This window comes from Urocitellus parryii, chromosome 6 (assembly GCF_045843805.1).
Source record: "Urocitellus parryii isolate mUroPar1 chromosome 6, mUroPar1.hap1, whole genome shotgun sequence".
Classification (NCBI taxonomy): Eukaryota; Metazoa; Chordata; class Mammalia; order Rodentia; family Sciuridae; genus Urocitellus; species Urocitellus parryii.
This window is the reverse complement of record NC_135536.1, coordinates 111,640,877-111,654,363: the sequence shown is the minus strand read 5'-3', so window position 1 is coordinate 111,654,363 and position 13,487 is coordinate 111,640,877. Positions and strand designations below refer to the sequence as shown.

The 13,487-nt window shown below is 36.5% G+C and overlaps 1 protein-coding gene across 6 annotated transcripts in view; it reads right to left on the bottom strand.

Moving 5' to 3' along the window:
• Positions 1 to 13,487, bottom strand: part of Map2k5 (mitogen-activated protein kinase kinase 5) — a 235,694-nt gene that overhangs the window by 180,469 nt on the left and 41,738 nt on the right. For all 6 annotated transcript variants that reach the window (XM_077799532.1, XM_026408801.2, XM_026408803.2 and 3 more), the window contains 2 exons: positions 9,885 to 9,933; positions 2,888 to 2,952 (listed from right to left, as the gene is read on the bottom strand). In XM_077799532.1, the coding sequence (XP_077655658.1) occupies positions 2,888 to 2,952; positions 9,885 to 9,933 (114 nt within the window). The remainder of the gene's footprint in view (positions 1 to 2,887; positions 2,953 to 9,884; positions 9,934 to 13,487) is intronic.

Here is a 13,487-nt window from a genome sequence, read left to right as displayed (position 1 = left end):
TGAGGATCGAACCCAGGCCGCACGCATGCCAGGCGAGCGCGCTACCGCTTGAGCCACATCCCCAGGCCTACAAAAAAATTTTTAATAAAAGAAACCCAGCCTCAAAACAACAAAACCAGAATCACATAGGCAAAAGGATAAGTAGAGTTTCTTCTTTTATGAGAAATCTATTATATAAATAGAGTATTAAAATTATCATAATACACACCTTCCATAAGAAACCTATGTCCAACACATTCTTCAACACTTGTATAGAGCATTGGCAATGGTAAGTAAATAAACTCTTAGAACAAGTTGCTAATGTCATCCCAGCATTCTAGCAAATTGAAGAACTTGTGCTAAGAACATGTAAGAGAATGTTCCTGGACATTGGGGACCTCATGGAAGAAGTTCTTGATATGCTTCTTAGCTAAAAAAAAAAAAAAAACAATAAAGAAACAAATGGGAATTACTGCTTAATGCACTGAGAGGTAAGAGGAAAGGAGATCTGGAGATGGATGGTGTTGACAGTTGCACAACAATGTGAATGTACTGAATACCACCAAACTGTACACTTAAAAATGGTTAAGATGGTAAATTTCATATAATGTGCATTTTACTATTAAAATAATTTTAAGGCATTAACATAATTCATGCTGTAATTGTTCCTTGGGGGATGGGCGTGTTATTTCTACTTTCCTCTATATTTGCCCTTTGTATACACATTTGTTTTAACTTGATAGAGGATTTTAACATCTATGCCGGGGGTGTAGCTCAGTGGCAAAGAGCATGCTTAGTATGCATGGGCCTGGGTTTGATCTCCAACACATAAAAAAGAAAATTTTTAACAACTATGATATTATGTCTAACAAAAATTATCTGCCAGGTTTTGGTGACCTTATTTTTTTCCCTTATAGAACATAACAAGACAGTAAATTCATGATAGGTCTTCAGTTAAGAAATCCAAAGCTGGGCTGCGGATGTGGCTCAAGCAGTAGCGTGCTCGCCTGGCATGTGTGCCGCCTGGGTTCGATCCTCAGCACCACATACCAACAAAGTTGTTGTGTCCACCGAAAACTAAAAAATAAATATTGGGATTTTCTCTCTCTCTCTCTCTCTCTCTCTCTCTCTCTCTCTCTCTCTCTCCTTTTAAAAGAAAGAAAGAAGAAAGAAAGAAAGAAAGAAAGAAAGAAAGAAAGAAAGAAAGAAAGAAAGATCCAAAGCTAAATATTTCGTGCAACAACACAAATAAGAAGTTAGAAGTCCAAATAAATGGTTTTTGTTTCCATTTGAAGCCAATAAAGGGAATCCAAAGGGTTGGTATAAGTCTTTCTTGTTTATTATATCTAGCTATCAGAACAAAAGCATTAAAAAGAAAGGTTGAAGCAGTGAAAGTTGCTCCTTCCAGGGAATTCAACAGAAGCAAATCGGAGCAAATAATGGTTCATCTTATTTCCTTTCTAGGAAGCTTTAGAACAGGGTAAAAATTCAGGTCAGATAAGGGTAGGGAGGGGAAGACTAAGGTGAAGAGATGTCATACATGTGGTGCTGGGGCTGCCTGGAATGAATGCCAGTATAACCCAGAAGAAGAACAGCCTCAAAACTCAGTAGGGCAGGCCTCCAACACCTTACAGGCAAAGCCCAAAGATGGTATAAGGAATATGTTATGTACGTCACAGTAGAAGGACTTAACTTTCAGACCTACTATTCATAATACTCAGTCATCTGTGGGAGAAAAGAATCCAAATAAGTGAACAGAAATTCTTAAAGGACTATATTTGGGAGAAAAAACTCACATCCTGGTTGTACCTAAAGAGGGGGCTAAAGCCTTGGATGGGGAACCAGATCAGATGACTTCAAAGGAGCTTCTAATCTTGAGAAATCAAATTCTATGCCAAGGCCGCATTGATACCTGAGGCATATTCTGGGATTTTAGGATACGACCCTTTGTGACCACAGGACAGCATCTGTATTCATGTGGTTAATCAGAACTTAAAATTCTAAGAACGTGAGTAACCAATTAGAAAATAAATTAATTATAACTCTGAAATTATATATTATTATTGATATTAAAATATCTCAGGTAAAAACACCACCATAATGTAATGCAGGGTTAGTGTATATATGGAAAACAGCTCTCTAGAGGAAAGCTTTATTACTCCCTCAGGGTTTTCTTACAGAGTATGGATTTTTTAATTCCTAGTGGAATATTTTTCATACACCATTGCAGACTATTAAGTACCAGATATTACATTATGTAGTTTAAACTTTGCACTACTGCATGAGAAAGACTTCCCTATTGAGAGAACTATTTTTTATGGTTAGCATTTTTTAATATGAAAATGAACACTCCTTTAGGGTAAGATCACCGAGACTGGAATTTGGGAGAGTTTTATAACTTAACATATTCATCAATGTGTGTAGAAATTCTCTCAGGGGAATAGGGTGAGGAAAGAAGAAAATACAACAGGAAGAAGGCTTTTTAATAACTTATAGTGTCAACACAGGGCAAAGCAGTGGTATTTTGGCTTCCACTGGGCATAACTGTAAACAGGCAAGGAACAAGCACAGGGTGCGAGCAAGTTAAAAATAATAATAATAATGGTGTTAAAGAGTGAAGGAAAATATGCATTAAACTTCAGGCCAGTTAAAAGTACGCTTGCTAATGGTCGACTATTAACTGCTCACCCAGGAGAGATGCAGACCCAGAAATATTAAAAGGCAATATAAATGCACTTTTCAGGCAATTCCTGAGAAAATACAAGATGCCTTGAAGAATTTTGGAGTCAAATGTGGAAATAAAATCTAAGTACTGGTGGTCATGAAAAAAAATTTTTGCCAAAGAGTACTTGGATTCCTAGCACTTGGTAAAAGTGGAAAGAAAGTTTAAACAAAATTGACTACTCACTTGTAGACTGTGCCTCCGTTGCCATGACCAAGGGTGTCTCGATACCGTATGTCTTGTTCATTTATCTCCACAAGAAAGAAAGAAAAACAAAAAGGGTGTCATGCTGTGGATGGAAATGTCAAGGAAAAGCAACTCTGGGCCATAAACAACAAGCGGTCTGGGTCATTTCAAGTTCAGCTGCAAGAACGAGAAGATCAATACAACATTTGCTGTCCAATTTATAAAAGACGATACCAAGGGACAAAGTGATGGAAAGTTTAATGACAATTTGTTTGCCTGGGTCATTTCATTAAAGTTTGATAAAAGGTGTCAAAATGGAATGATATAACATAGCTCAAAAGGGTCAGGTCAGAGATACTGATAAGAAAACAGTCTCTAGCCCTGCATAGAACCAGTGCTGAACAGCAATGCACACAACCAAAGTCAAACTTGGGAAGACAGCATATACACACAGGCGCACAGCCAGGCCCATAATCTAATGCATGATGTGTAAATAAATCAGCCCTGAAAACTCCTCAGGTGACCCTATAATTAACATTTAGCAAACTAACTGGATAATGTTTATGATTTTCCTGAGCATAAAGAGCCTTTCTTTGCAAATGATAAATTAGTATACAGCAATAACCGGTAGAAACCGTATTATACTGATGGAGAAATGCCAAATCAATGCACTTTTAAATGTACATATACTCAAACATTGTAATGCATTAAGGGAAAACACGCAGGCATGTGATTTTTACAAACTACGGTCATTTTTATAATTTGATATACAAAAACAGCATGCATATTTTCCAAGACTCCATAAAACCTACTATACCCAAAATATTATTCTAATTTGTATTACAAATAAAAGGTAAATTATGCTAGCACCCACAAAATGTTTCACAGTTTCTGAAGAACTGTAAAAGTAACTGTAAATAAGTATTTATCAGATAACTAAGACTAGTCAGTCTTTATTTGAGGCATTCCGTAATTTTTTTATGCATGCTGGTCCAGCTGCCAACTTTATTCACTAAGTAGATTTAATAAAGGTGTTTTGTTTTTTTTTTTCCATACCTAAAGCTTGAAGAAAGCCATCGTAAGCCTTGGGAAAAAAAAATCAATTTCCAGGGAATTGCACTGCCTTGCATGGGCAGAAAATGGATGGAGTTTTTAATTCAATATCACTTGGAAAAAAATAGTTTACTCTCAGACCATTATTGTAAAGCTTTAAATATTTGCTCTACTCTAAACTTCCACCAATTGAATAAAGCAAGGCATCATTTATCAAGGGACATTTTTTCTTCTATACATTTCTGAAGTTGAAGCTTCAGAGAGCTGTGATAATTAGGAGTGCAGTGCAAGTAACAGAAACAGCTCCTTTTCCAAGCCGTTTTGCCAATCCTAAAAGAATATCGACAGATTAATGTGTAAAGGCCAATGCAGCACCCAATTTAATTGTAGTACAATGTGATTGATGCAATTTACAATCAGTTAATTACTATATTTAGGGTCAGTGAAAAAATGACAGACAAGTCAGAAAAATTGGCAACTACTTTCCTACTTGAGAAAAACTCTGTTTACCACAACCTTTATACCATAAATACAGAAAACAATTTTTTTAATCTGTATAAAAGATGTGGTATAAAGGAAAGAAAAGAAAACCACATTATTATGGACTGAATGTTTTCAAACAACATGAAGAAATGCAGTACATAAAGTGGACTGAGAAGCTAAACTAGCAGAATTGCTATTTGGTTTACTTTGATCAATGAAGGCACATAAAGAGTAATATCTATTGGCGCGTACAAATAGGCTACTAGGCCAATTCTCTAACAACATTCTCTAGGTAATCTAAATGTGCCTCCAACAATCTAATTTGTACCATTAACTTGCCTAACAAGCTATATTCTCATCATGGCTTGAAAGAAATTTCTAGGAGACAGAAATTTCATTTTCTTGAGTTCACAGATTTTGAATTAGTGGCACCAATACATAAGGGTAAGCAGGATGTAGGTACACAGTACCTAGGTTCTCAGCTCTGGAAGGACCATGGTGTATGGGCATGTCCTCTCCACCACTGCAGAGGCAAAGTGGTAGGTATAGCTGTCCCTGAGCACCTGCACTCATTATAATCCCAACATCATAGTCTTTACCACTGATACTAAGCTGTAAGAGAAGTGGCCAGCATTCCTAGCACTCCAACCCAAACAGGAGTGATAGGCACGCAACATCATCAGGGGACAGGCAGGGAAGAGGTGAGGAGGACAGGAGAGGGAGGCAGATGAAATTTGCTGCATGTGTGCATGCATTAGCACTAAGCACTGGGTAAACAAGCTACGAATGGAAAAAATCCAGACAAATATGGACTCCCTCAGAAAATGGGGAAGGCTGCAAAGTTTGGGTAAAGATAAAAATGGGTTTGAAGAATAAGTTCTAGGATCATTTCACTGTAAAAGACAGTATCCATTTAAAAAATAATATTAGAGACTATGGGATGCTTTAAAGACATACAGGCCTTTGTTGAGCTTATGCAACAACTGCTACTTTTATTGATTTTTCAATATTAAGAAATATCAGACTCTTAATATTTGCTTATTTGAATTTTCTTATTTTTATATATTATATAAATATTTCTCACTTTTTCAAAAGATGGGTTTGGTTTTGTTATTTTGTTTTGAGACAGTCTCACTATGTCGCCAGGCTAGTCCTGAACTCCTAGGCTCAAGCCACTCCTCTGTCTCACCTCCCAAGTGCTGGCACTGTAGGCATGCACCACCCCACAAGGCTTAAAAAAAAAAAAAATTAAAGAAAAACTATTAGAGCAGAACTTGTGAATTGATTATAAAAGCACATTTTGAAAATTTCATGTTTGATCAAAATGGGTTACCCTAATTGTTCTTAACTATTAAAAAATTACAGGGTTTAACAAACTGTTAATAAGAACATTATTTTTTTAGTTAGATGAGCATATTAAGTCAATTTTTCAAAATAAAGCACAGGAACAGTGCTGATTATGAAATGAAGGTGGGATTTGCAAGTCTATACAGTATAGCATTTAAGTATTGTAGCTGGAATCAAAATCACAGTTTTACAGCATTTTAAGACCATCTGGCACATTCATTTCAGCTCTGTAATGCATCAATAACGACTAGTCCAGGCTAGCTCTGTCTTTTAGCACACTTCAGTTCTGTGCTGTACATCAGCAGCTTGTCTCAGGTAAGGTATGGAAGGAGGTTCTTCTCTATCAAGGCCACTGGCCCAGAGGAAAGCAAACCATCAAGTAACAGGCACGCACAAGTAAAAAGCAATTTCATTAGCTATATCTGGTTTTTTTTAAGGTTTTAAAAATCACATAATCACATAGCTCTTCAAATTGAAAAGAAGTGAAAGAGAGTTTTTTATTATTTAATAAAGATATGCTAAATAGTTTTAAAATGTATTTCAGTTTCCTTGTTTCAACTAAAAAAAAAAAAAAGCAAGAAGCAAAGAATAGGTGTGAGGGAGGTGGAGGAGAAAACCACTTTTCTATACAATTACTAGGTGTGAAAGCACATGACCAAGGAAGTGACTGCCAGGGTCTCTGCTGAGAGGCTGCCACCCAGGGCAGTCAGGCTGTGTGTATGTGTGGGCACAGGTGGGCACAGTGTAGTTAGGACTTAGACACTGTCTCATTTATGTTTCAGTCTTCATGAATCTCAGAGTTTTGTATACTAGTAATGATTCCATTTTAAACCTGATTTATGGTGGATATCTATTCCTCCCTCTTTTCTCCTAAACTCAAAAGAATTTTTTCTAAAGGTATTTGAAGTTCTCAAAATAGCAGCCAAAGATGTAGCAGGACCAAAATCAGTTCTAGACCTGTTACTTCATAAAACATTCATACTTGATTTATCAGAAACGGGAAAAAATATTCTCACCCTCTCCCACAGAGATAAAACACAAAAAGAGGCAAAACAACACTAGAGATGCAAAGGTCCTAGACACATATCCTTGAGGAGCTGTGCACTTTTAAAATCCTTTAAATTGACCCTTTGGGCTATTTCTAATCAGTTTAAACCCAGGACCAATGTTAAACAGATGATGCCACCCTGAACCTGGTGAGAAAATACTCGGAGAACACAGCAGTGAGGCTGACTTACAGCCTCAATAAAGCATTCCAAAATTACCTTTTGATTTATTTTTTGAGTTGGAAAAACAGAATCCTCCATTACAAAGTGTGAACAGGAAAACAATGTCTTCATTCCAAAGACTAAATGTTAAACTCTTAAATCAGTGCTTGATTAAATATATTAATGAAATTAATGGGAAAAATGAAATGGAATTCAATTATGGATTAGCAAAGAAAGCGTTCTTTGTTTATTGTCTGCCTATATTAGGAAGAATCAGTACCTATCGCTTATAAATCATTAAAATAAAAATGCTCAATTAATCCTTATTTTATATGTAAAGGTCTAACAGAAACTCGTCCTATCACTAGACCTTTGCTTCACAAATCGAAGCAATAATGGTTTCAGAAAGCAGTCACACTCTATGAGCAGACAATTGGAGAGATTTAGTAAATCCCACTTTATAGAGCAGAGACTAATCGGAAAACACAAGCCAGTCAAATGTTTCTTATGAACTGTTGACACTATATCAATGCTGAATCAATTGGTGGCATTTACTCTGAGTGACAGAAAAGAAATAAATATTTATATCACATAACCTATATCAATGAACCCAGGCAGAAAGCTATTTCTAACCTGTCAATATTTGATTATCTTGAAGAATCATGTCCCTTTCTTTTAATGATTAATATGAATTCCTTATTAAATCTAAGTGGAGGCCAGTGGAAAGGCAAATCATTATTAATGCTTGAGAGCATAAACCACTAAAATAAAAAACTACGCTCAAGTGTTAAAGTATCGTTAAATGTGACTTACATCTTCCATATCAAGTGGTGTCAGCGCTCAGCCCAGAAATTTATTGATGCCCACGCTGCACGTTACCTCGCTAAAGTGCAATCTCACCCATGGTTTAGTTAATCTGTAGCACCAACAGGAATCAGTAGGAGATATTTTGAAAACTTCCAAAGGTGGAGTGTTTTTAGTTTTTGAATGAAAGTAACTTAAGAAAAGCTTATCCTTAAAATAAATAAAATGCCAGACTATTTAATGTGGGGTTTAGCACATCCCCAAGGGAAAGAGATGAACCATCTTTAAGTGTCAAAAATCATTGCCATGACCATCTCCCACCACAGAGAATCTCATAGCTGAGACCACTAAGATGTATATGGTACTAGGATTTGTTGTCAAAACATTGGGAACATTTCAGAATGCTTATTTTTTGCAGTGGAAATCAATTGTTTTTCATTTTTGAAAGAGGAATCTATGACAGGTTATTTTCCATTGCCTGGGTTGAGCAAATGTAGTTAAAGCTTCTTAATTTATGTCAATTTTGAAATATATTTTCCAGCTGAAGAACACAAGTGACTGCTACATAAATTACAATTAGTAACTAGAATGCAGGCATGGTGAAGATACATAAATATCCTAGGCTCAATGTTTCTAGTTAGGTTTTATTTCAATAGTTAGGTTTTATTTCATATAGGTTCTGCACACATCCCAAGCACTGGGGTGACCTCATTCTAAACAAATTTTTTGCTCTTAAAGGCAAAATTATTAGGTAAATACTATCTAAAATTTGAGGGCTGGAGATAAAGCTTTATTTATTTATTTATTTTTCCTGCTCTGGGCTCAATCCCCAGCAGGAAAAATAAATAAATAAATAAAAACCTATCTAAAACTTTGAGACCACCAAGATTATACATACATATAATGCTAGATTCTCCTCAGCTGCTTGCAAGATGTTTAAGGACAGGAGTTCACACACACTGGATGACAACCAGCTGTCAGAAGCCAATCAACTTAATTTTCTCTAACTGTATTCAAGGGATGATATGCTAAGTAAGAAAGGCTTTCAGAAGCACTACCATACAGCCATCGTTTTAAAGCACGCGCATCTATCAGACCACAATGTTACAGGTGATATTAAAGGACAAGCATGAGGACCCAGCTTTGTCTTCCTGACATGCTCCACTACAAGTACTTGATTCATGAAATGCCAATGAGGCTTGGAGAGGTCAGCGTGTGAAGGCACTGAATAAGCATCTGAGATAATTAAGATTTCAGCCTTCGAAACATGGACGGGAAGTGAACAGCAGTTAAGAAAATCAATAAGAGTCTTTTATTTGCAGTGACACAGATGTCTCAGTCAATAGAGCCTAATAGGCAGGCTTGATCGCAATGGACAGGCACCTGCCTGCAAGGCTATCAGAGGGCTTCCACTATAACAAACATTAAAACGCATTTATGTTGCTATTGAAGAATCGAGGACCCTGTAGGTAGCGTAATTTACCAGTGTATGTTTAAAAGCACTATACTATATCAAATGTGTCCATTTACTTGAATTAAAATTAGTGAGAAATAACTGGCCTGCAGGCCCGTTTGTCCTCACTGGCTGGGTTAGGTCACTCAGTTTCACATAGCCATCATCTAGGCAAACCAAGGTTTCCAGAAGCTCAGGGATTTTCTGTGCCAAAGGTCTGATGTTCTGCTGCTCTCCTAAAATCAGTGTTAGTTTCAGGACAAAGGAGCTAAGGTAAAAAAAAAAAAAAAAAAAAAGTACCAGTTTTTCATTTTCTCCCCCAAGATAATGAAAGAAACAGCTGCCTCAGAATGTAGGACCATTTCAACAACCCATGGGTTGACACACTTGTTCAGAACTGATTAACTTTTTTAAAACTGAGATGGCAGCAGGGTGTGTGCATGGTACTTCAATCTGCTGGGAGTGAAACCCATTAGCACAGTTTGAAAAACGTGCTGCAAATTGTTCTGCCAATCAAATTAAACCATGTCATTCATTTATGACAAGAAGAAAGTCACAGGTTCTTTACTGTTCAATAAGTTTACAGATAAAAACTGTACAGTAATAAGTTACTATTACTTGAAAAGCTTCATATTTACATAATACCTACCTGCCCAGTGGCTAATATTTTTTTCAGTTCAGCAGAAGACTTCTTCAAGCTGAAAAGGAAAGACATAATTAGTGGTGAGATCACCAACACCTCTGAACACTATTGAAAATTCCAGATGAAAATACACATTTGCTTTTAGGTATAGACACAGACTATACTTCTCTCTGTGTAAGATTTTTTTTTTTTCAAGAGTGACTGGCTGAATATCAAAGGTATCAACGAGGTGAATGAAATCTCATTAATAATCTAAGCAATAAAGAAGCCTACAGTCAAGAGGAAGCTACAATATTTAATGAACAACTGCAGTGATATTTTGGATATTAGTTTCGCTGCCTTTGGGTAGCCTTTCAGTAGCAATTTTATGTGGACACTGTCGTCTGGTAAGCACAAAGTATCTAACAATGCACTCTAAGAATGTTCACAGTAAACACAGATTACAGAACTTTAAAAAATAAAATAGAAAAGAAGTCCTGGTCTTTTAGTACAGTTAAGAATTACAATTCAACTCCTGGGAAGTCAATGTACAGTAGAAATAAATCCTGGTTTTCAACAGTTGCATGATCTGGGATAAGCTACTCATCCTCTCTGAACTTTAATTTTCTCTTTCTATAAAATGGAAAAAATATCAACTTTATTGAGTAAACAGGAAAATTAAATATCACAAAATAGCACTGTGTCTTATACATAGTCAATATATTTTTATGAATAAAACCAATAAATTGTAGCTGCCTCCCCTGCTTTCCTATAGACACGAGACTCAGCTCCAGTGTTATTTAGGGAATGTTAAGATGTTCTCTGGACATATATGGTTATGTGCTATACCTTGGATCTTGATGTACCCTAAAGGCTTAGTGAGAAGAGGTAAGGCCTAGTGAGAAGTTTTAGGTCACTGGGGGCATGCTGGAGGGAATTGTGGGATGCTGGTGTCTACCTCTTTTTCACACACACACTCTTTCTCTGTTTGCTTCTACACTACTATGAGGTAAGCAGCTTCACCCCTACACGCTCCACCATGATGTGCTGCCTCACCACAGGTACAAAAGCAATGGGAACAATCAACCAAGGACTGAAACCTCCAAAATAAATTTGTCCTGATGGTCTCAGGTATTTGCCACAGCAACAGAAACCTAATACACTATTAAAAATGTATGTGGATGAGGTTAGCAAAAGACCATCTTAAGAAAGAGGGGTGGCCAAAGGAAGGTTCTTCCAACTCTATCATGAGTTACACCTGTACATGTCCACCCAACCAATAGAGTGGTGTTCAAAATGGCATCAATGTTCTATTTTTTTTTAATATTTATTTTTTAGTTGTAATTTGGACACAATACCTCTATTTTTTCATTTATGTTTACGTAGTGCTGAGGATCGAACTCAGGGCCCCGCACATGCTAGGCGAGCACTCTACCGCTGAGCTACAACCCCAGCCCCTCAATGTTCTACTTTTTAAAAACTTTTTTTAGTTGTAGATGAACACAATACCTTTATTTTATTTTTATGTGGTGCTGAGGATCTAACCCAGTGCCTTCCACATGTGAGGTGAGAACTCTACCACTAAGCTACAACCCCAGCCCTCAATGTTCTATTTGACATTAAAATCTTCCTAATTCTATTCTTAATTATGCACTCTAACCCTCTACCTATCTACCAGATTAACTCTCTCCCTGTGTGAGTCATTGGTGTAGTCATCTTTCTTCCTACCCCAAGATGGGGAGCTTCCTGAGAACACAGACCACGTCTCATTCTATCTATTCCATTCCCTCCTCATCCTCAAAGTGAGCTGGCACAAGCAAAATGTTCAGTAAATGGTGGTTGTTGCTCTGGTTGTTGCTATATTTGGCAGTAGTTGTAGAAACACAGTAAAACATAAAGATCTTAAAAACATCAGAAAGCAAAAGGACTCAGGACCTAATACAAAATACACATGCATCATTTAGTATCTTCAATACATTACATTTGAGAAAATCTCAGACTTCAAGTTTTTCAATTGCCAAATTATAACTATTCTTCTCTCTAAAGACTTCTTAAACTTCTGTGACCCAACACAGACCTTGGAGCCTCAGTCCTCACTTTCATAGGTTTCAGAAGACATGTTCTCATTCTAGATGTTAATAATGTTCCCCCAAGTCTAAGAATCCATGTACTAAAGTGGCACTTAAGAGACTAAAGCCGAAACATACCAAAAAGCAAACAACTGCATATAATCAGTCCAATTAACAAAATGACAACAGCAGGTCCCATTTACCAAATGATGTCCAAAGCCCAGAACTGTGTTGAATGCTATTACTTATTATCCTAAATTAATCCTCACAATAACTACACTTTTGAGGATATAGATATTATTCCTAATTTAAAGATGCAACTAAGGTAGAGGCCTAGCACAAAGTCAACCCCCCCCTCTCTCGCCCACACATACAAAAAAAAAAAAAAAAACAAAACCCTTTTATTCTGGGAAATATTTAAATACAAGTATTCTCATAAATGACTCCCAATTTGATAGTTTCAATTATTGTAAAGACACAAATAACCAAACAAAGCCTAGGTAATGTTTCTCCACAGATATTCAATTATGTCATAAACTTGAAATAATAACATTTTGATTCATTGCATTTACAAAATGCCTTTCATCCAAGAAACAAAATGTGATGCCTTAATACAGCTTCATCAATCTTGCTAACACCAGAGGTAGATAGATGGAAAGTTTAATCATCCTAACTTTACAAAAGAAAAAAGCCAAGTTGTTTAGGAAAAGCCTTGTCTTGGCAGTTGGGACTTGAATTCAGTAAATATGACCCAGCAACACCACATGAATTAGAAGGCTTAGTATAATAAACAGTTTAATAAACAACAATGAAAAGAACAATTCATGCTTTAAGAGCAACATAAGAAAACCCTGATTTCGGGCTGGAGATGTGGCTCAAGCCGTAGCGCGCTTGCCTGGCATGCATGCGGCCCGAGTTTGATCCTCAGCACCACATACAAAGATGTTGTGTCCGCCGAATACTAAAAAAAATAAATACTAAAAAAATTCTCTCTCTCTCTTAAAAAACAAACAAACAAAAAAAAAAAAAAACCCTGATTTCATTCAATATGCCAATATCTGGGTACCAACTTAGTCTGGTAAAAAAAAATCACTGTGGGGCTGAGGCTGCATGTTTAGCATTATGAGGCCATGGGTTCAACTCCAACTGCCATCGCCCCCCCCAAACAAAAAACATTTTGTATCCTGGAAAATACTTTGTGTTATCACTTTATTTATGATTTCATTCATCTGTATGGCGAGTGACTTGAGCTTTTTAAAAATCACTTTTTTAAAAATCATTTTAAAATTTAAATGTCATACATTGTAACCTGGGCATGACACTGAAGAGAGACACTGAGATATCCAAAGAATAAAAAGGTAAAGAATCAGAAAAGCAAATGAGTTGGGAGAATTAAATCCAGAGGTGACATTTAAAGGCAATGTAAGTACATATAGTCATTCATCCACTCACTCCACCATGATTAATCATCTCCTATGTGCCACACATCATGCCAAGAATTGGGACTTCAATAATGGATATGCTATAGTCACAGGCCTTGGTACAGAAGCTGTTGGGGGGA